Source organism: Taeniopygia guttata, chromosome 1 (genome assembly GCF_048771995.1).
Source record: "Taeniopygia guttata chromosome 1, bTaeGut7.mat, whole genome shotgun sequence".
NCBI classification, from domain to species: domain Eukaryota; kingdom Metazoa; phylum Chordata; class Aves; order Passeriformes; family Estrildidae; genus Taeniopygia; species Taeniopygia guttata.
The window spans coordinates 50,584,662-50,609,437 of NC_133024.1; the positions used below are offsets into that span (position 1 = coordinate 50,584,662).

At 32.7% G+C, this 24,776-nt stretch overlaps 1 protein-coding gene across 1 annotated transcript in view; it reads left to right on the forward strand.

Annotated features, from left to right (window-relative positions):
* The window catches only part of KLHL1 (kelch like family member 1), a 193,161-nt gene extending 169,008 nt beyond the window's left edge, over positions 1-24,153 (forward strand). The window contains exons 9-11 of the mRNA XM_030271533.4: positions 11,057-11,269; positions 15,203-15,374; positions 16,390-24,153. Coding sequence (XP_030127393.2) covers positions 11,057-11,269; positions 15,203-15,374; positions 16,390-16,449 — 445 coding nt within the window. The 3' untranslated portion in view covers positions 16,450-24,153. The remainder of the gene's footprint in view (positions 1-11,056; positions 11,270-15,202; positions 15,375-16,389) is intronic.
* Positions 24,154-24,776: the final 623 nt, after the last annotated feature.

Sequence of the window (24,776 nt, forward strand, 5' to 3'; positions counted from 1 at the left end):
ATTCTTGTCATTCATATTGAAAGAAGTTCAAGTGAAATTGCAAAGGCCATATAATGTGTACCATGACTATCAAGAATGCATGCCATACCAAAGAAAACCAAAAAAAGTGATACAGTTTTCAACGAAACAGATGCACAAAATAGCTGCAATTCAGCTGGGAAAGTAGAGATGAAATAAAAGTAATACAGGGACAATAGGATCGTGTTCACAAACCTCTCTTCAGGTTCTAAATGCCTGTTTATTGGTTCATATAAAGGGCAATGTTATGTGTTTTTATGTAACACCAAAAGCTGGAATATGAGGATTTTCCTCTTCAGTAATATTTTTGTTTTCCCAAGTAACCAATAGGTTTTAGGTACCACCAACAATGTATTCTGAGGCTTTGGAGATTCCATCGCCTTCATCTTCATGTGTTTCTCATAGTCAAAGAGTAATGCAAGAGTGGAGTGTTATCCTTACTATATATAAAATTATTTATTTTTAACCTGATGTCTTTATCAATTTTCAACATATTTTGATAGGTGTTCTAAGACTTGCCATGACTGAAGAATTTGTTGGGATGAAATATGGTCAGTAATTCTGATATGGCAACAGCATCATCCTTTCTATCTTGCTACTGTTAACAACTCCTTTGCAGAGATTGGAAGAGAAAGAGTGCGTGAAATTCCTCAGATCAGCAATAGATATGGGTGTTAAAATACTAAATGTGAGATGGCAATCTACAATTTGAAATAACTGATACAGGATGGTGCTTTTTATATGCAGATAATGAGTCAAAAGTTGGGATGACTTATTTGACTCTTCTTTGGGGCTCACATAAGTGGTGTGTAACTAGTGTGCAAGTTATACTATATAAGACCAGCTTTCTACAGTTGTCAGCAGATAGTGCTGAAGAAATAGAACTTTTCTACAGTATGGGTTTGAAGCACCAAGGAACAAAAAGTGTGAAAAACTCTATAATTTCCAGAAACTTTTTAAAATTACCATTTAACTATTTCAAGATTTTCTCAATTTCTTAATTTAAACTCAAGAACAAAAAAAAAATCTGGTTGACATCTTCAATCCAATAAATACTAATCCTTTCATTAACATGAAATGTAAATGCATCCAAATTTATAGCTAATACCATAGCTTTTTATTATCCTTCTATTAAAAAACTCTAATATATGAACTGCTCATTCCCTAAGAACACTAAACCTTTCCACTAATTTAATTTAATTTCAGAACATATTTTATGCTAATGGTGTAGATCTAAGTGAGAATGAAATTTGGTTTATACACTTTCATCAGAAATACATACTCTTCAAAGACATTCTCTGTATCATAAAGATTTATGCTATTCTAAACATTTTTGTGTCACTACCATAACTGAAGTTTTTCTATATTGCTCTATTATATGTCCACAAAGACTGCATTACAAAAAATATTCCTTCATTTCTATTGATATGTTTGAAATTATCAATATTTTTTGAAGCAACTGTAGCTTTCGTGGAGAAAGTCTGGCCCTTCAGTCTTGATCCATTTAGCGAATATCAGTAAATCTGTATTACAAAAGGATAAAATACTCAGCTGTTGATAGGATCCACAGGCTGACTTTGAATGGTAGAACATCACAGCAGTGCCCAAAGTGTCAATAATCATGACTGACACACACTGGCAAGCAGTTCAATCTCATGCTAACATCTTGTGGAGTCAAGGAAAAGGTGTCCAGCTGCACTTTATTGATTGCCACATCCCAAATATGTGCTATAGTGAACTTGATATTTCCCCCTGCTGCTGTTGTTTTTATTAAATACTACACAACACTGTTGGTATATGATAGATAACAAAAAGCGAGGAATTGTTTAATCTTAACTTTTAGAAATGCAACTGGGTAAGTTTCTTTTAAATAATATTTTACTTTTATTTAAGGAAAAGTTTTGTAAGTATTTGTTGTCTCTGAAGGAAGGTAAAAGAACAAGGAGAAAAACTGCAAGAAAATATTATTTCCCATTAATATCCACCTGGCCACTTACCATTTGCTGTCACAGGCAAAATAGACTTGACTAGGGGAAAATTAATGCAATTTATTAGTAATAAAAATAGATTCTGGCTAGTGAGAAGCAACCCCAAATTTTAAAATGCCACCTTTCTTCTCCCCTTTCCCAGGCTCAGTTTATGTTTTGTGTAACCTTATAGCCCCATTCCTGGCTGGTGCACGAGGATGGGAAATGGGGATTGTGGTCAGGCCATAATTGTTTCTCTCTGCCACACCTTCCTCACACATTTCCCTTGCTCCATCACGGGCTCTCCATGGGCTGCAGTCCATTGAGAGATAACATCCTGCTGCAGTGTGGTGTCCTCCATAGGCTGCTGTGCCTGTGACTGGTGGTTATCTTAAGCAGAAAAACGCAATGCCAGTACTATAGGCTAGGTGCATAAACTGACCGAGAGATACTTTCCTTTACAGAAACAAACCCTTAAGCATAAATCCTCTTAATCAAATCCAACATATTTACAATTGGAGTTGTTTGGCAAGCCTCATCTCTTTCCATTAATTATGTTTCTGTCCTTTTTCCTGTTTGCCTTAGGCAGTGATATTTTTTTCCTTTTTTTTTTTTTTTGAAAGACAATCCAACATACAAAAACCACTGCTTTTCTGGTTTAATCTATCCTTTATGTAATTATTTATTATAAATTTTTAATATCAAATTTTGTCTCTTACTTAACTGTAACAGATAGAATTTAGATCAGATTTTACATTCTTTTAATTCTGCTTAAGTACTGATAGAATATACTAATTGTTATTTTTAAAAAAAGCATTTATTACTTTTCCCTTCACATCCATGCAAATTAATTTGTTACAATTTTAGTAGTTAGGTAGAGAGACTCTAATAACTGTATAGCTTTGGGATTTTTTTAATCGTTATTTATCTATTTATATTCAGTTGCATTCATTCAGTTCCATCACTTTTTCAGTAATTGGATTCATTTAGTAATGGACTTGCATAAATTGGATTATTGTTTTGGCAGTGCTTTCCCAGCTATTCTCTGTTTCATTTTGAATGGGAAACACAGAAAGCTACCCAACAGAGATGTTGGCATATGTACAGTGGATTGTTTTGTTTTCATGTCATTTAATGAGAAAAACTGGAAAGAAACTCGTGCTATTTAGATCAATATTATGTCTGCTGTAAATAGCAGTTATTTTAATTTAATATTCCCCTTAAAATTTTATGCACTATTACAAAGTAACTATCAGAAAGTTTAGCCTGTTGAACCTTAATTTTTAATAAAAATAGCAAAATTCAAACCAAATTAGTGTGAGCACAAGAAAGGTTCTCAAAATCATCTTATAGTTAGTCACTCACCAGGACTATAATTGCTTTGAACTGACCTTGGAGAGACGAAGATTAATAATTCCACAAAGTCCTTAATAGTAGTTCAGTGTTTGGCATGAGAGAATTAGGAATGTATTACATTCATATAACCACCTACAAAACTTGATTGTATGGCTGATTACAGCCTCCTCCAGGAGTTCTGCTCCTTTGGCTTTCATGCATCATATAATAAACTATCTGTGGCACTTTCTCTTAGCAGAATCATTAAGGCTTATTACTAATTCAGTGCCCTGGTCTGATCTTTTGTGCTTTTGCACGTAAATTCATATTTCCTACATGGGGGTCTCATGCAGCTCACTGAATGTATCATTTAATTCAAAGTACATCATATTCTCTTTTTCTCAAGCAAGATTTAACTTATTATTTTACACTAGCCTGTAAAGACAGAGACTCTGCACAGGTCTATTTTCTTTCTGTGGGGCTAGGCTAGCCTTAAAAAGATACAAACTAGATAATTATATGTCAGTCTTATAAGAGAAAAGTGAAATCATGAATCTTTACTGAAATAATGAATCTTTAATGTAAAGCCACTATTTTTCCTACAGTCCAAAGCAGATGCATATGCAGCTAGGAAGCCTTCCTCTTTAGAAACTAAGTGATTGGTAGGAGACACAACAGATACTAACAACTTTGCTTATCTGCAGGTGGGAACTTGATTAACCTATTTTCTCTGGCTATACTGTGGCCACAGTCCCAGATGCTTGGACCACATTTCTATTTTGAATGTTTACTGCACATCTATGTCTTTTAGTGTGTATGTCCCCGTTATGTCCTTATCTTCATCCATTACCCACACAGTAAAATTTTCAGACTAGCTGACCATTGACTGTTGTACAGCTGGAATGACTATAATTTGTGATAAGGTCTGTCATTCAGGTTTTTTAATAAGAAACAATAAGTAATAAGTATTAAGAAATATTTTTTTTTTATGATCTAGGATGGTATGAATTAATTTGGACATGTATGGGTACTTCAGGCCAAACAGACATAGTGTGTTAACTTAGTCCTAATACGTGGCAGAAAATCGCAGTAATGTCACTCCATCTAATTTAAGCTTTTAAATGTAACATATACACCAGTTTGGACAGCAGGAAGCAGTGTGGATAATGCCTAGGAAAATTCACTGCCTATATTTTAAATTCACAGCTTCCACAATTTAGCAGAAATTTAAAAAAAGAAAAAAACCAATCAGCAATCACTGTTTTTTCTCTTGTGGTCAAGACTGCAAAAGGCATTCATATCCCATATTTTTCATTATGACTAAAGTCTGGCTTTTCATTATTATCTTTAGTGGGAGATGAATTACGAGAATCCATACCCGTCTCACATGGTTCTTGGTGCCTATATGCTGGGACAGGAAGGGAGCCCTTGTGTAGTGCAGCTGGAGCAGTCTGGAGAGACTCCCAAATGTAGGCTTCAACTTAGACTACATACAGACGTGTGTACACATGTGCATGCCTGTGTGTTATCATGTTTATTCATATACTTCCTTATTTCCACATATATGTAATCTGGAAGGATACTTAAATATGCACGTCTGAATGAAATTAAAGAAAGCTCAATATTAATTTAATACTCAACTAAATATCTTTATGGGCAGCAGCGCTTACAACAGCTCCCAAATACCTACTATACTCAGCAGAATAGAATGCCAAGCCATCTCCACTCTTAACTTCCTATTTTTCCAATTTGAAATTTGATTAACTTCTTAATAACTAATATTCAGGTAAGATGAAATTTCTTTTGACTCAGTAGACCAGCTTCAGATAAATCTTACATTATTGGTTGAGTTTGTTGAAAAGAGAAGGGTTTGTTCATTGTGAAGATCACAAGCTAAATGACCTAAGACTCTTTTGCAAGTCAGCCATATAATTGCAATGCATGGATAATTTTCATACTTCAGCAAAGACTAGGGAACTGCTCAAAATTATTAAATAAAGGAAGTATTAATATGCTTTAATTGTGTATTTAAAGGCTGATGTAGCACTTCAAAATTTCATGCCAAACTAACAAGACAAGAAAGTATGACCAAAACTATTATATTTCCCATCAGTGCCATTTTTTTCTCATAGCTTTCCTTGCTTGAGGTTTTCTTTGCTCTTATGCCTTATTGGTGATTCACTTGTTCTTTTACTAATCCGTTCAAACTAAGAAAAATGTGTTGATTGGCATACATAGTTACTGTCATATAAGGAGAAAAGGAAATGTTTCAAACTGCATGCTTTCTGCCCACAATAGTCTCACTAACTACAAGCAAATCAGTACATTAAGTATGACATAGGTATTTTGCATGCTGTTAAAATACAGCAGTGCTTTTTCTTGTCAAAAAAATTCATGCTGTCACATGTCTGCTTCCATCTATATCATCTACCTAACTAGACAGTATCTCAAATTTTTTTAGGAAGTTATTAATTATTATTAACTGCTGCAGTGCAGTAGCGGCACGCAGCAGCATGCTGGGTGTGAATGACAGAAGGGGGGCGTTACGCCTCCCCCGGGACCCCAAACCTCCTAAGCAGTTGCTGAGTGATCAACGTAGAAAAGACGAGATGGGCCTTGCTTGCTTATCCAAGGATTGTTTATTATGCCAAAAGGGCGAAAGAGAAAGCATCCGTAACCCGAATATAAAGCAGAGGCAAGGACCAAGGCACAAGCCGGGCAGTGAGTTTTTAGGGTCAGGACTAGGATGGACCTTGGGACTAGGGACCAATAGCAGAGTGGCAGGGGATGAACATAAACCAATAGGGAGTTCCAGTCTGACTAAACCAATGGACCAGCAAGGGATACATAAATGACAGAGAATTCTCTGGAATAAGGGGTAGGTATGAGGGAGGACTGACAGCAAGGACTAAATCAATGCCTCAGGGAAGGGGGTTACAAAACAAACTATTGAAAACAATAATAAAAAGAAAACACACCACAACAATTAACAAATTTTGTGAAACTCTTTTGAAATGGGAATAATAACAAACATGCTTCAAAGCCTAGCTCACCAGTTACCAGCCTTAGAATTTTTTTGTTGAAAATTTTGTCTCTGTTCTTACTATGTTTTATTCTAAATGTACATTGACCTATAAATAGCTTTATAACTTAATTTTAATCCTCTTTTTATGACATTTTTTATGCTGCTGCTGCTTTATAAATATTATGTTTAATAACTTATGGTTGAAATCAAACTCTTTTTTTTTCAGAAAAACAATTCTTCTGTAGCCCAGTATAGGTAAAATGAGACACATATTGAACTTATTCTTCCTCAACTGTGGAAAATACAAAAAAAGTGTAGATATTTTTAAATATTTTAGTCAAAATCAATAAACAAATGGATACTGAGGCAAAACATGGAACAACTGTATGGTCTAAAATTATTAAACTCACAAAGAAAATTAGTGTCATAAATATCATCTCCATCTAGCACAAAGTAATTATATGGATTCACTAAAAATTCTTATTTAATGGCAGTGTTGCTGTGTGTCATAATAATGGAGCAAATAAAGGGCCTCATGTGCCTGTTGTAGTAAATTATTAATTTACAAAAACAATTTTGCCTTACCTACTTTATAGCCTGATAAAGTCAAGAATGTTTTTTAACTGGTGGAATCTGCATTGAGTCAACGGTCTTGTATAGAGAATGTAGCCCATGTAATTCTGATTACAATTAAAATTACTTGAAACAAATTCTTTCTATTAGGAAACTAAAATTTCCAGTGTAGGAATTCAAACTTTTCATAACAATATTATCCATGCAAAGGGTGTTTTTCTCTCAATATTTTATGTCACAGAATCATCGAATAGCTTGCATTGGAAGGGATCTCAAAGATCATCTAGTTCCAACTCCCCTTTCATGGGCAGAAACACATGCCATTAGATTAAGTTCTCAGGACCCCCATCTAACTAACCAATAGTTACTACTGATTTAATTCCAGAAACTTACTCTATAGTTATATATTTTTCTATTTTTTGGGGGTCAAATTCTACTTTTAATTTACTTCCCTACTGCATTACAAATATACGAAATGCCCTTCCAAATTTAGACATAGAAATAAGACTTCATTAATGTTTTCCATTCACAAAATTTTTGTATTTTCAACTTTTGCTAGCGAACTGCATTGGCTTAATCAAGGCAGCATGGATACATATCTCTCTCTATAATCCTGATCCCTAGGCCAGGCATGGACTGATTCAGCAATACAGTAGTCCAGCACCGATGAAAATTATTACTGTCCTTCAGTTCTACCAAGCAGATATCTTTTGTGTCACAGTAATCCTTCGCTGCCCTTTCAGACACACTGAAAGGCCAGAAGAGGGTACAAAAGGGCCTAAGTAAAAGATTGGATAAGGTCTTTGATATTCGTAGTGAAAGAATTTTGAAAGGGAAAACCTCATTAAGAAATGCATTAAGGGCATGATCCAACTGGTTTCACAAGCCATACCCACCTCACATCAAAACATTCTGGTCTTTTCAGGTTGGCTTGTCAAACTGAATTTAGAACTGGCTTTTCTGAGTAGTTATCAAAGGTTTGTAATGGCAGAACTGAGATAAATGCTTTTGATCCAGCTGGTCATGATTTCTCCTAATGGTTCCTACTTTGAAACCTCTACTTCATTTTTCTAGCCAATTATACATATAGTTATATATATAGAAAGGTTCAGGAATCTCTCTCCATCTTAGTAAAAGAAGTGACAAAACCCTGAAAAGACAGAAGAGGCTGAGCTTGGCCTAATTTCATATCCGTACAGTGTCTGAATCAGCTGAAATGTAGAGTATTTAGGAATAGAAATCTATAATATCTCCACAGGCAGAACTTTCACTGTGGAGATAAAAGTGCTCAGTACTCGATGCTTTCTTTTCCTTGCTGGTCTCACTCTCTAAGCAGGGATATGTAATTATTATTTTTATAATTATTCTAGTTTTGATGGGCTACACCATGAAGAGTAATTCAGATAATTCAGAAAAATACATTATATTTTTCCCTATAGAAATTTTATTACAAATTTATGACAAGATAGACAAAGCTGAAAAAAATGTTTGATTTAAAGTCATCTAATAAAATAACACCCTAAACTCTAAAAAGGACAAACGACTACTGAATAGCTTTAATTATAAGTATTTCAAAAGTTTCAGATAGCTGTACAGTATCCTGAGTGTTCAATGCTTGTTGCAAAGCTGTTCCCCATTCATTTTCAGCCTTTGTGAATGGGGATTTGGAAATTTGACTGTAGCCTGGAAGCAATTTCTGACTGAATTGTTCAAACTCAGCAACAACCAGAGCTTTAAAGCAATGACTTCATTTACAACTTTTTCTTGTCTGAACTATTTTTATTTTACCCTTGTGAAATTAAAAAAAAAAATATTAATGATATATTAGAGAATGAAGATAGAAACACAATCAAACTTTAAAATGTTACTTCTAAAATATGATTTTAAAAATTAATTTTATTCTGAATAGTTGAAAGTATTTTAGCAATAGATTAGGTGATCCCACTTTATTGGCTACCTATAAACAGCATTTGCTGTCTTGTTACCAGCAACTCAGGAGTGCCTTCAGCTATATTTTATTAGCTGTCTTAATTGGAATAGAGGAATGAGAAAGTATGTTTTACTTTCAGAGTGCAAATACCAGTTTATTGATTTTTTTCAGTTGAAAGACAGTGGAATAAATAAAAACTTTTCATGCCAGAAGAAATATCAAAGCAGTGGGGATTTTGACTAGGGGTACACAAGATTATTTGCACTGAAGTCTGCAGAAGTGCTGGTTCTTTGCATTTTTTAAGTGGGTGTTCAGTGTTTACATGTCCAAATATCTGCTTAGAAACATATTTGACCATCTCAGAAATCTTAATAATAGTTTTTATTTTTGGGGATTAATTATCTTACTGACATGTAGTTTTCTACTGACATTTAAATGGCTTCAGAGTGCTAGCAGTCATGGTTTTTTCTACTGGTTTTTGTACTGTACTATTTTCCATATCTCTCAGCCTGGAAGGAATGTCAACATATCTTAAGTGTCACAAAAAATGTTTTATCACTCTCTGTGGGTAGCTGAACCAAGTTACATCTTTGAAAATGAAGATACGATCCTTGCAGACACCTACTTGTAAATGTTTATATTTACATTTTTATTATTGTTAATGGTTTTGGTCACAAGTTTAAATATTTTTAGTGCTGTTCTGTAGGCTCAAATGTCTACTCTGATTATAAAAGCAAGTTGGACATTGTAGATATCCACAGATTAAGAGATGCTTTAATATTGATTTCATCTGTAGAATCTGATAATCATAAATAAGGTTAATGTGTTAGGTCTGGATCCAAATAAATAGATGTAAAAACGTGTATTTGCTTTAGTATATCTCAGAGGAGTATGGATTCTCCTGGGTGCTTTAGTCAGAGCACAGGTACATCTGTCAGGCACTACCAAAATGTTCTCAGGCTTCAGTGGCATATTTAGTGGTTGTACAGCACTTCCTTATTCATCAGCATCCATACCAATGAAATATAATGGCAAATGTATTTAAATGGGTCTGAATTCATGGAGTGCTTAGGACAGTAAAAGCTTCCAAATGAGTAATTGCTTTACAGAGACAGCTTTCACATCCAAAATTGCTTAGTGGTTGGACTTTAAAATAGCCTGTGTTTCTATTAGCTTATCTCCAGGCACTATATAAAAGGCAACAGACTGCAAAAAGATTCATACGGAATGAATGCAGCATGGTATTAGGGGGAAAGAACAATCAGAACTATTTCCTCCTGGGACCCATTATAAACAGTAGAACTAAACAAGCTGCTTGCCTGCAGATACTTAAAACACAACATCTTTTTTGTTAAACCACATTTTTATAATTTCAAGTTTCAAATACTCTTCAGAAGTTGTCCATGACTTTCCAACATAACTCTATCCTCATAAAACATTCTGATGAAGAAAAACAACACACTGTGCTTGGGAATTATAACTTTCTTGCAAAGTAGACATGTTGCTGTTAGTTTGGGTAAGAATTTTCTTCAGTGTAAACAAGAGCCTTGAAACTAAGATATTAATTTTTTAAAATCCATGTTTAAAATATAATGTGATAGTCCTATCTGCAACACATTTCATATTTGATATCTGCTTATTCTAAGTGTAAAATTCATGCTGAAAATGTGTTCCCATTGATAGATCCTTATGTGGAATTTGCTGAATATCAGATCTTGTTTTCCATATTGTTTGTGCTTCTTAATACTTTGTTACACAGCAAAAATAAAGAGAAAATATAATAAATGAATTGGATATTTCTTCCTTGTCTGGATTACCAGTTATAAGTTTGTACTTCCACTTCCATCTCATAGATGGTGAACTTAGGTAGCAACCCTGCTTACATGGTTTTTAAACCTATAGAAACAAACTTGCATGTCATTTGTGGTGCTCTTGACTGAATATGCAATAATGAAAGAATAAAAATATTCATTAGCAGAAAGAAATATCTTCCTTTCTCTTCAGGTGGACAAAGCATTAAATAGCACGTGAGTTTGGTAATAATTCTGAAAACATCCATGTTTTTTCACTATATGAGATTCACATGATTTCAAATATTATGTATTCTTTTTTTTCTCTTTTCTGATGTCAAATAAAAAAAACAGATACTCATTATTTTTACTTCTGCTCTTGTTTTATCAACATTTTTATTTGCGTGGACTTTCTTAGGTTATATTCCGTTGGAGGTCGGGATGGAAGTTCATGTTTGAGTTCAATGGAGTATTATGATCCTCACACAAATAAATGGAATATGTGTGCTCCTATGTGTAAGAGAAGAGGAGGTGTAGGAGTGGCTACCTGTGATGGCTTTCTTTATGCAGTTGGAGGACATGATGCTCCTGCTTCTAATCACTGCTCTCGACTGCTGGACTACGTGGAAAGGTATCAAATTATAAATGCATATTTTAAAATACAAAATAATATCTGATAGCATTATTTTCTTAGCTTAGTGATGGTAAATTTGAGCAGATGTTCTTAAGCCTAGAAATGTCTAATTAGTACTTACTTGAAAAATTCTATAAAGGTGTGTTAAAGACAATTTCTTTGAAACTTATTGTAATCCCTTTTTGTTTACAGTACTATTATATATTGCCACAAACACAACAATCCACTCTTTTCACATCCCATTCAAGTTATTTTTGGAGACTCTATTATGCATTGCAGTATCACAAACTAAAAATTGTAGAGATAAATTTTTTTCCTTGAAATACTTTTATAACACAAAATTAAACTGTGTTTAAATTATTTTCTAACTCTAAAAATATGGCTAAGCAAAGAAGAAATAAAGAACTGTTTAGGTGATGGATATTCACAGTACAATGAATTCCTTCCTTTGTCAAAATTGCCACTTCCTAATGTGGTGATACACTGTATTTACAGTACCCTGAATTTTGCAAGTAGATTTTCTGCAAATCCAAGAATATCTAGTAGGGCAGTACAGCACAGATGAAGTGATTAAAGCACTCAGTTTAAAGGTATTCTTCAAATTTTTCATGAATGTTTGACTTTTTTTCTCTGTTTCTGAATGCTCTTAAATAGAATAAGGAAAATATTCACTCCAAATGTGTACAGATTGCAAAAGTTAAAGTAGGTATGTTTGAGTAATTGATTTATCTTAACATATAAGGTGAAAAAATTTATCTTGTTATTTATTTTCAGAAGGTCTTAAATAAATGTCAGTTATTTCTTCTGCTAAATCCAGCTTAGCATTCAATATTTAATTGAAAAAATATAAGTGCTTGTGGATCTCTACTTATAAAAAACAATAACAAGAATTTTCAACTAATTAAATGTATATTAATAGTAGTAGTGATGACTTTAAGAGATATTTTCAACTGCTTCTGCTTATTGGTACTCAGAAGGGATCTTTTATTTCATTTTTCATTCTCTGAGAAGAAAATCCTTCTAGTATTGATGACAAACCATACTCCGTTGCATTTTTCTTTCTCAGGAGAGACTGCAAAAATTAGCTAAACCTATCCTTATGCTGTTTTATGTACTAGTATTAGAGTGACAATATATAGTATCTTTCATCTAGATATTTTTCCATGGTATCAAAAGTTGTGGACGATGTACTTCGTCAATAGTTAGCTTTGAGACTAAAAGTTGGGACTAACAAACCAAAACTTGTAAGACTATTAACTTACATTGAGTGCATGTGAATTAACTGGTGAACTCCACTGAAATGTGAAAAAACTCTCATGGCCCTCGCAGTGATTGATTAGGTTATAAGATGGCAGGAATGTTATTTAGTGTGTCTGTTTTTTTATTCCAAAATAATACATCATTTAAAAAAATAAAAGCCCCTCAATATCTTAGGAAAACAAAGAATAATAAGTGATGAGGAGGTCTGTTAGTTTGAGTGATTTTATATCTCTCTGAAAGTTTTTCTGTCTGCAAATATTGAAAGTCTGCTTTTTGAGTCTCTTCTTCTTCAGGAATGAGTAATTTTGTCATTCTGATGCAGCCTGGTAGGATGTGCTTTATTCCAGTACCAATTTGTTCCTGGAAGCCTGCCAAACCAGACATAATTTTTTAAAATTTATTTTTGAGATAATGTAAATATAGTGGAGGTAGCAGATATGTGTTTTCTTAATGCTACTGCTCAGTAGTAGTTAGGTATTTCAGTTTACTTTCTTCTAAGGGTCATACAGTTTTAAAAGATTTCCTCTGGTTCTCAAATAAAATAATGTTACGTCTCACTCATCTTCACAAGTTGGTAAGTACAATCTTCTATTTGTTTTAAAGGCAAAACAAGTACTTTCTTCATAAGAATTATAACATTTTCAAGATATTTTGTCAGATTTCATAAAGCAGATTTTCATTTCAAACGTTAGTCAAAACTTGACAGATGCTAAAAACATAGTCATTTCACCTAAAGTTTTTTTTCCCTTCATCTCACCTTGATTTCAAAATTGATTTCTTTCCACATTCAGGAGCTTTTATCATAACCCTGCTCAGCCTAGGGCATACTAGTTATTATAAAGATGACATATACAGTTGCTTTTTAGCAGCAGAAAGGATATAAGAAATCTCAGGTATTTTCCTGGCAGTTACAAAACCAGTAAGTTCTCATGCAGTTCTATTTTGTTGACAGAATTGAGTTATAAGGACTCATTTTAGCCTTGTGTACCTGTTTATTGGAAGAAGAAGAAAAAAAAAAAAGGTCAAATGATTATGTCAGTTGTATTATTTTCCAGCTTTAACTTTTGCACCTCCTCACCTTGGCCATTGTAATTTAAGAGCAGTGTATGGAGAAGTCTATTAAACATATATTACCTTTAGGTAGGTGAAGATACCATGCACACTGGTGCATTTCACTGGATGGGAAACTGTTTCTGCTAGAGGCACATGATGCTGTCCTTGAAAAACTCACACAGTCTTTGAAAAAAATCCATTAATTTTTTTTTTTTTTTGGCTTGTTACATGTTCATTTCCCTTCCACATATTCAAGCAATATTTTGCGTTATTTTCCTCTAATGTTAGTAAAGACATTTATCATATTTCTAGATATTTGACATTTTATTTTCTGAGAAGTCCCCCAAATTCCAGGATTAACAGCTAGAACACAAGTAGATTGTTTTCTTAAAATGCATTTACCTCTCAAGAACAATATGAACAAGGTTACAGACAATTCTTTTTTTGTCCAATTTAGAAGTTATATTTATGAACCAAAAGGCTGTTACAAGCAAAACACTGTAGCATTACTGTTTCAGTGTTTGTATTAGTGTGTATATATATATATATTAAAAAAATATTTCATTGTTCAAATATGTAGTACTTCAAATAGTATCCCTCCAAGTTGCTTATTGATAATAACTTACTAAAAGACTTACACATTTAAGCAAATTTAAAAAGTCAGACTGTTTAAAGGAAGTGCAAAACTGCTTATTTTCTCCACTGATCACATGATTCTATTACAAAGTAGACTTGCTTAAGGACAGATGAAATTAATTTTATTATACTGTGATACACTATTCTGTTTTAGTAATAGTCGACATCTAAAAATTAGGTATCTAGTGTAATCTAATAGTCCAGGCATCCTTGGTAACAAACTATCAAAAGATAATTAATTTCTGGTTTATGCATGTTCAAAAGAATTACAGTGGAATGACTCTGAAATGAAACAATTTTACCTTGTTAAGGAATATCTCAATGAAGACCTAGGTTAAATATTTAAATATTTAATATTTAAATATTTAAATCACCATCGCTATACAAAAGGATTTTTACTCTCAGTTTTAAAAATTCAGTGTTGATTATGTTTTAAAACCAGTATTACTTTATCTACTTGAGCAAATATCAGGAGGAGATACTAACTATAATGCACTTAAGCATCAGAATACATAGTACGGCTTTTACTGATTAGTATGAATTCAGAAATTAAAATATAGTGAAATTTAATTTTAGAAATAATGTTAATAATATTTTTGATGTGCTGCAGGAGATATCCCACTTTAAATGTATACATAACATATAAACAAATTTTACACCCATCCATTCAGATATTGCTCATATATCTTTCTCAGACCTCTTGATTATACACTATCCTACAAATATTTTAGTTTATTCTAGAAGTTTAGCTGAGCAAAAGTTTCTAATCAACATCTAGAGAATGGAGTTGAGAGCACAATAAAGCTGTATCTTTTTGATGTTAGGAAGAATTTTTTTGCATAGGATACTAAAGGTTTGGTTTTTTCCCCCAGGACAAAAAAAAAAAACAAAAAAAAAACCCCAACTATATTCAAGTGAAAATCAACATGAATTGATACTTGTCTTCTCTCCATATAACCAGTTTCATTTTTCTTTGTTCAGGTATGACCCAAAAACTGATACATGGACAATGGTGGCTCCACTGAGTATGCCTCGAGATGCTGTTGGTGTTTGTCTCCTTGGTGACAAATTATATGCAGTAGGTGGATATGATGGTCAATCATACCTGAACACTATGGAAGCATACGACCCACAAACTAATGAGTGGACTCAGGTAATTATAAAGTTTATTTTATATAGACACATGTGAATACACACACATATACGCACATATGTGTATGAATTAGCCATTCTAAGCTTTCTTTAAGCATAGTACAAGGTGCATACTTCGGAATCATGATCTTATCCTAAAATAAGCATTTAAAATAGGTGAGATGTGTTATACTCGAGTGCCTATTTCTTTTTATGATTGCAATGGGGAACTTCTGTTGACAAACTTAAATGTAGACACATATACTTTAAAGTTAGTGCAGAAGCCCATCTTTTTTAATCTACTATTAATTACTGAGAAGAGCATTTTTATGCTGTTCTATAGGAGAAACGAAATTAATTTGGGAAGATTCTCTTTTTGGAAAACCACCAGTTCACATTAAAAACCATTAATAAATGTGTTTGGACAGGTAGTTTGGAGATGTGCAAACAATGTTGTGATTTATACAATTGAAACAATATTGTGATTTAGACGGTTGCAACAATTACAGTGTGTTGTTCCATACATATAAACTGACTCTACTGTGATAGTTTGAGCAAGATTCAATCCCCTAAAGGTTTTAATCCTTGTGTTGTCTTGAATATTGTTTAAAATTTCCAAACATATTCTAAAGGACTCTTGAACCTGTTTAGGAATAATGGAACCACACATTTCTGTATTGGTAGTTTTCACTTTGACTCAAGGACTAAAGTGGAAGCATCAGCCACAGTCTACAGAATACAGAAACCCCTTGCATATCAATGGTTCACAAAATTGATAACAACTCTAAAATTAATTCCTGCTTTCTGTTCTCACACATTCAAATGAAAGATTTCAGGTGTGAGTAAGCAATTTTAAATTACAATAGTAGCATAATGTGGATTTTATTTATTTTTAGCAATTTATACTCACATTAGTTTTGACCATTTTAAAATAATTTTGACACAGCATTTTGATAATCTTTGCATGGCTTGTTCCTCTTTGGCAATCTTTTGCATGGTTTTTCCTATTCAGTTAATTTGTGTCTGTTTTTCTGCAGATGGCTTCCTTAAATATTGGAAGGGCTGGTGCCTGTGTTGTAGTAATCAAACAACCATGACTTTGTCAGCTCTGCTTAGGATTTTACTAACTGTGAAAGGATTATTTTTCTATGAGACAAAGAGAATGATAACTTCACAAGAACGAAGATCTACACAGTGAATACACTGTTGATCACAGACTCAAAGAAGTTTGGAAGTGACAAAGATTAAGTATTTATGCCCTATAAAATCATAAAACTGTTCACAGTCAGTGAACAATAAAAAAGCCTCTGGAGTATTGTAGGTGTAAATATGTGAATGTAGGGTAGTAAGTTCAGGTGTCAGGTGTAAATGTGTCCTCGAGAACTGGATGATCATGGGAAATCTACACAAAGAATGGAAACGAATATGAGAACAGTTTTCATGGCTGTAAGAGAATTTTAGAAACATGAAAGAATATTTAATCAATTTTAAACTGTGTTTTTTAAAAGAGAAAAGTGGATAGTAATATATATATTTTTTTTTTTTTTTTTTTGCTGTTCAAGTCTTGTCTTCAAATGGGTTATGTTCTTCTCACTTAAATGAGCAGTTTGACATTATTGAAAAGAAGAGGTCAAATGGTCTGGATATTCATAGCAACTGAGCTGTGACTCTAGAGCAGGAAGAAACACAAAACTAAAAGTAGTCTTTTTTTTGTAACTTCAGATTATACCTCCTCACCTGTGTTAATGCATCTTACAAATGAGTCTCTTGAGGGGGAAGCCTGTGTGTTTAATCAAGTAATATAAAGCAGTCCTGTGGCTGCAGTGGGGCTTTGTTGCAAATATGGGAGTCAAAGAAACAGTTACCTAATTATTTCTTAATCTTATATTCAATTAAAGCATGTGGGCTCTAACCTCATTGTTTAATGCATCTACTGCATGTTGGAAGCTCATGACAAGCTGGAAAATTGATCACCTTATTCTGCATTATGTTAATGGATGAAACATGACAAGAACAGCCTATAGAGACTCTTCTAACATTTTAAGAGGGAGAAAAATACTAAATTTTATTTCTTTCTGATGCTTGTACATACAGAATTTTGCCTACTTAGAGCTGAAAATTTATGACTTTCCACTTATGACTGAGAATAACTGCAAGTCAGGAAATCAGAATAAATGCAAGTGGAATAAGGAAAATTAGACCATTTGATCTAATAAATTTCATATGGTAAATATACTAGTGTCATCTGTGCTTCCCCTTAGGGTTGATAATTTTTGCCAGTAATGATAGTTTGAGCTTTTGATTTGGCAGTAGATTTGATGCTATTGCCACTACAGGAATATGAAATTCTGCTATTCAGGGATGCACAGCTTCTGGGAACAGGGCACCAAATATACTTCTCTAAAGCCTTGCTGATCCCATAAGAAACATTTTATGGCCCAAAAGCAGAAACTTCACAATCCTCTGTCACTAAAAATTTTGAGAAGGAATTCTGGTTGCACATAAATGAGTTTTCTTAGTGGAAATCTCTGCAATCATTGGAGATTGAAAAATACGTAGAGCTTCCATCTTGGGAGATTTGATTTGAAAATGTGTCTTTCCTTCTAACTGCATCAGTATGCATGGAGGTGTTTGTTTACTGATGTAAGCTGAACTGCAATTCTGAAGCCTAAGTATATGGATTTAAATCTTTTAAATATTTCTCTGTCCTAATTTGGAATCAGCTGAAAAAAATTAAATATTAATTTTCCACAGCCTTTTGAATTGCAATTAGTCTTTCACACACAAGCATGTGAATTTTTTTCCAACTACAACAAGTTGTTGAATAAAAAATGTTACCTCTCTAAAGATTGTGCTTCACATCAACACAAGTTTCAGAGACCAAATGAAGAAGTTTCTAGAATTATAACAGTAATTAAATATAGATATTGGCATTTAGAACTCCTACAGAGATATCTAAAGAACTTAGAAATTGAATTTTCATTCTATTCCTAGAACTTTCTTTTGATTTCATTATATTAATACATAATAGAAATATTATTGCTCTACCTATACACAGATCTCCAAAGTTGGATTATTCCTATTGATTTTGTTCTGTGCCAAATTTCAGTGCCTTGATCATTATTTTCTTCCATTTATCCTCATTTCATTTTTGATTCTAAATTTCCTTTTTTACTTTTTCAATTTACTTTTCTTTTACCAAAATGATTCTCATGTGAATTTTTTCAGTCTATTCTACTCCTCTTATTCTGAAACAATAAAATTAGTATTTGTTTTATTTTGATTATGTAAAATCTAGCCACAATAAGAACCAAAATTGCCTTTCATATTTATACAAGTGCTACAAGTTTATTCTAAAGAGAATTTATGATTTTTTTTTTCTTTACCATTATGTTTACTTTTACTAAAAATAATAATACTTTTACCTTTTCCTGAAAGGGAATGTATTTAAATCCAAGTACTATATAATTGTAGTTGGTTCATTAAGACCCATTTTATATATATATATATATATATATATATATATATATGAGAATTAAAATCACTTCCATTGCACTAATTGTGCTAAACAATATTAAGTTTACATATTTAGAAAGTCACGGTCTTTTCAAAAAACAGGTGACCTTGTTCATCTACCATGATGTCTTTTCTCTCACATAATTTCTTTGATTTCAAAGTATAAAAATCACATTGAAATCAGAGCTGCAACAAACATTAATTTTACTGAAATCAATGACCAAATTCCTTGTAATGTAGATATTTCCTACTATGTTGAGATCCTTGTATATCTACGCATAAAAATGTCAATTTATAGCTATTCTTTAGTGGAGCTCTTTAGTATTGACATTATGTGATCTGATTTTATAGAAAAGCTTTCATTGTTATCAAAGTCACAAATAAGCTATGACTATTGTTGCATTTGCTTTATTTACAATTGTTCAATAATTATTTTAATATATGTTCTTGCAGTCAAAATACTGATATTGTTTAAAAATCAGAAGTAAATTTTAAAAAAATTCTTCTACATATAGAACAGACTTTTTATTCATATGAAACTTGTCCAATTATTAAAACAATATTAGGATGCTTTCAGGGAGTTGCCTGCCTCATTAAAAATTTTCCTCTGTTAAGCTAACATTAATTGATGCAAGGGAACCATTTTAGCATAGACAAAGGATCATTTCCTTGGATACCATTCTCTTCTAGAGAAACCTGCTGTCAGGTCAGTCGACCATTATTTTAAAATTACTAAAGTTAAAATATATCTAGAAGTAGATATTTATTATATCTATAATCTTATCTCTATATATTATTCAGATAGTTTCAATATGTTTAGAAGGCCCATATAAATTCCCTTAAATGTGTTTATGTCTTAAATATTTTCTATTATTTCAATAAAAGTAACTCACAAAATACATTTCAGGTTATGCAAGTTTTGATAACTCAAACCTTGATGTCCATGAGCAAACACCAGAAATGCTGTGCATTGTGATTATGAATGAAATACACTTTTTCCACAAGAGAATTTATATTCTGGAAAACTTTCCCTATTATTTTGCCCACAATGAGCTGGGGGAAAAAAATGTGACCTATGACCTATGTTATCTATGAATTTGCATTAGTTATTTTATCAGGAATATATGGAGAAGGCATTTCCACAAAGACTTCATAAAAGTTCTTGTAACTTTTATCGAATAGCAGTAATATATTACATCATTAAATTCTCACAATATAAAATTATTGGATTTTTTGCATTTACTGCTCCAAGAAAATATGCATACACTGGGTAATGCAGGCTCACTGCCAGCTCAGAATCTCAATATGTTAAAGTAACTTCAGATATATTTCTTCAAAAACAGATTATCCATGCAGTATATCTGTTCTAACTTAAATGAGAATGCATAAAATATTCAGCAGAATAATTATTCTACAGCATTATTCTAAATCCAGTGTAAAGCTGCTCAAATTGGCATAACCTTGCAATTCATTGCAAATTCCCTCATTATAGTTCTGCTTCATAGTTCATGGGGACTGGGTACACTTCAGGACAGAGAAACCACTGAAAATCGTTAAATCAGCATAAGTTTGATTCCATGTTCAGGACTACAGCTGTCAGACATTAAACCATAAAGAAAATTACTAACACAGGTAAGAACTGTAGTGACAGGGAACAATAGCACTTTGAGTCACTGGCTATTCACAGATTCACCTTGGGGAATCTATGCAGCTGCCAAAGTCATCACCCACTAAGGGTTGAAAAAGTAGTCAAAGCTGAGGTATAAGCAACTTACACTTCTATCACCCCATACTTTCCCAGATTTCCCGTGATGATCAAAAAATGCACAAAAATCAAAATAATGATGATGATAAATCCTCTCTTGCAGAAATCTAGTACTGCTCAGAATTAGGTCTGTGAACCAGGTTCATGTTCAGTATTCTTCACTTAGGTGGCCTAGGTTGTGTGGTAAGTCTGGTGACATCTTTAGTGAACTCTTTCTAATGTCCCCAACAAAAGTATCATTAGAACAGGGCTGCCTTTGATGGCGTCCAAGAAAAAATAATGTTCCAAAGGTGAGATGTTTCCATTAAATAGATGAGCATTCAGTCTAGTCACCCCCACATAAGTGTCTGATACCATGTGAGATGCCCAAAACTAAGTTGTCCACACTGGGCTGTATATATATATATATATATATATATATATATATATATATATATATATATATATGCATATGCACCCAGTGCCACTAGATATTTGAAATTTCTAACAACCCACTTGCATGATAGGACAGCCAGAATTTAAAAATATTTTACTTTAGGTAGCTAAAACTTCAAAATATTAACTTTGATTGTCCAATGAATAATACAAATAGTAAACATAGGTGTGATATTAATTAATATTAATTAATGTTGGGATGTATGGGAAATGCTAACTTTTAGAGATCCTCTTTATAAGGAAAATTATCTTTTTTTGCATCGCTTCAATCAAAAATGTGTTCTACAAGCAAGCCAGAAGTAAATCACCCTTACTCAACAGTTATTGAAAAAATCACTTACATTAGTTGCTATTACCTAATGTAAACTTTTTGGGTTTGTTTTTCTATTTAACAGTAAAGTGTTTCTGAGTGCAATTCTGTAAAGGTTTGGGTGGAACATTTCAGGCACATAGTGGAAAATCTCACATATAGGCATACTATGAAAACAGACTATTTAGCTTAGGTTTTTGGGTGCTTTATTTTTCTTTTTTGCACATCTGTATATTTTCTATGATATCAGGTAATTTTAAATGGTAATTTGTTCCTCTTGAAAGGTAAAAGAGAAAGACTTGCTATAGCAGGCTGAATGAATAAATATCCATCTTGTAATAAAGAGGGTTCTACTGTATAAATGTCCATATCAGAATTATAAATCCAAAGGATTCTTTATAGCCAGAGTAGAAAAATCACTACTTCCAGGACATGAGTCATCTCATTAATAGGTGAAATAAATCCCACTTTAAAAATGCATTTCTCTCAATTGACAGCAAAAGTGCCTAAAATGACTAGTTCAGACAGAATTACTTAAGTTGGATAAGATGCATCTCTACCCTTTGATAAATGCCTAGGAGGAACTGGCCCCACAAACATTTATTTCCAATAAATATGACAGGAATTTAATTTAGAATATTACTCCAAGACTCAAATAGGCATTGAACAAAAACAATTTCCATGTTCTGAAATCGAACACTCTTATGATATTCAGAGAGTTGATAATTTGAAGTTTTCAAATTATATGCAAAAGAAGCAGAAGGTATCTCTTTGTTAACCTAGGAGAAAAAGTGTTCAGAAAATTGCAGCTTCAGCTCCTGGTTACCTACATTTTGAGATATCTTATATTTGAGGGATAAGGGGGCAATTTAATACAGTAACCTGCAAAAAATATCTATATAATTAAACTTCACAAACTTTCAAAACATGAAATAGGATTGTTTTGAAACAGGATTGCTATAATCAATGGGCATCATTATACCAGGCACTTGTGTGGGCAGAAAAAAACTGAAGAAAGGCAGACACCTCCCACCACATGGGTCATCCCAGCCAATTGTAGGCATACAGAAAAACCACCTGTTTTCCTCTTTTGTTTATAAAGGTATCAATGAGAAAAAAACAGATTTAGGCACCTAAATTAGTAGAAAGGCACCTAAATTAGTAGAAATACAAAAAATGAAGTGTAGAAAAATGCTAATAGTATGATCTGTCTGAAATTGTAAATCTGCTTGATTTGTTTATAGATTTATCAACATTATCATTTATCTCACAAGTAGTTTATACCATACAACATATTCTTTGACAACTCTATGTATATAGACAATTAAAGAGATATATTTTGTGTGATCAAATTCAACTTTTGAAATAAGATCCATTGTTCAGCTAATGTAGGTGAATTTCTTGTTCGTATGAAAGTTCACAGTTATTTGCAGTTCTTCACAGAGTGCATAAGCACTGGATTTATTGTTCATTTCATTATAAACTGTGAATGTTTAGCACCTTCTAAAATCACAGACCATATTCTTTACTCTTTAATATCAGATGCTTTTTTGTTTATTCCATTTTTCAAAATTGTGGCTATATTTTATGTAAGATATTTTTATGAAACATATATTTATGTGACTGGAATATGTCAGGATTCTGCTGGAATGAGATAACAAAACACACAAGCTTTACAAATGTATTCTCTATGTCGTGTACTTAACATATCTTTGGCTCTGTTTAGTTGACTTTAGGGAACTGACTCAGAGTTCTTAAAAATATATATTAAGAAAATGAAACCAAGATTTTGGTTTAAAAAATTTAAAGGACAAACTTGCTTGGCTGTTATCATTCCCCTCTTCCCTCCTAAAAAACAACAACAAAAATAAACAACAACAACAACAAAACCAGATAAGTTCTAAGTCCTTTTTCATTTCAGTGTACATTTAATAATTTATATTGTCATACATTATGATTATTTTTTAAATTAGAATTAGAGGAAGAGCTGCTACCAAGCTGACACAGAAGTAACTGTTATGCACAGATGAAAGGTCATCATTAATTGGGGAAATAAAACCTCATTTTTCTAGAATGGCCTAGTAAACACAAAGTGTCAGCAGACTTATGCTAATGCATGACTGATTCTCTAACTAAAATGCTTCTGCCTTCACCTTGCATACCAAAAGAGCTTGTATCAGATTATGGCTGCTTGCTTTGGGGGAGAGACTGGAAAATGAGGTCTGAGTCTTAATGCAAGAGGAACACTGTTAAAGCAGGAATGATGTGGTTAACAACATGTCACAAATATAAACTTTCCAGAGCTGTCATATGAGCTTGCAACTGTTTGCAGATGTATTATCGGATTTTTGCATCAAATGGATCCAGTCAGAAGTTTTGGAGTTTTAGCTGAAAACAAAATCAGTATTGAATAAATATCTTGGGATGTTGACATATGAGTTTACTTAGTATGGAAGAGAAAAGGCACAACAGAGCAAAATAATTGTACAATGTTTTGGAATGTAAGACAATAAATACATTAAGAAAATGTATAAATATGGCTGTAAATACATTAAATTAAGCTGTCCTAAGTTTTGCAATATTTGCAGAGCAGTTTACTGAATGTTATGCTTTTACCATGGTTCCGTTTTATCTTGGACATGTATGTATAGAATGCAAGTGAAGAAAATAGAGCACAATTATAAACTCTTAACCTGACTTTGTTTGACACAAACTGTTTCTAAGAAATTTAATATTGAAAATGTCGCTGTGCAAAAATAAACATGTTTGTTTTTATGTGTTGCAGAGGTGATTCTTTTAAGTGAATATGATAACACAATTAGGGGTTCAGCTTGCATATTTTAAACTTGCCCATACACAGTTTCACACGTGTAGAACCGAAGGACAAGAATCTTAAGACTCTGATAAATATTATTATTTGTTATTTTTCCTTTTCTGAAGTCAGACTATCAAGAATATAATGGCATGACAAATAACATCATTAAAAATTTAGACTTTCAAGATTTTTTTATCATCTTGTGTTGGAAACAACGAATGAACTTCTTTCTCTCAAAAAGAAAAAGAAGTCCACATGCAGAGCACTTTGATTTAAGTAGAATAAGATCATGAGCTACAAGTGAGTCTTATATGCTGTTCAATATGATCAATAAGAAAATAAATTTTCAGTGGAAAGAAATATACCTGTTCAGGCAAAACAGCTATCTTGAGTCATATGTGTTTGAATATTTTTCTTGAATCACACATATTTGGAATGGTGTCCAAAATGTTAACCTGGGGTATAAAATAAATCTCTGTTATAGGACCTTGGTGTAATTCATATTTCTTCAATTTACCTCCAGATTACAGATTTCTTTTGAATTTATCTTAGAGTGAGATCCAGCTGCACTCTACTGTCTGGG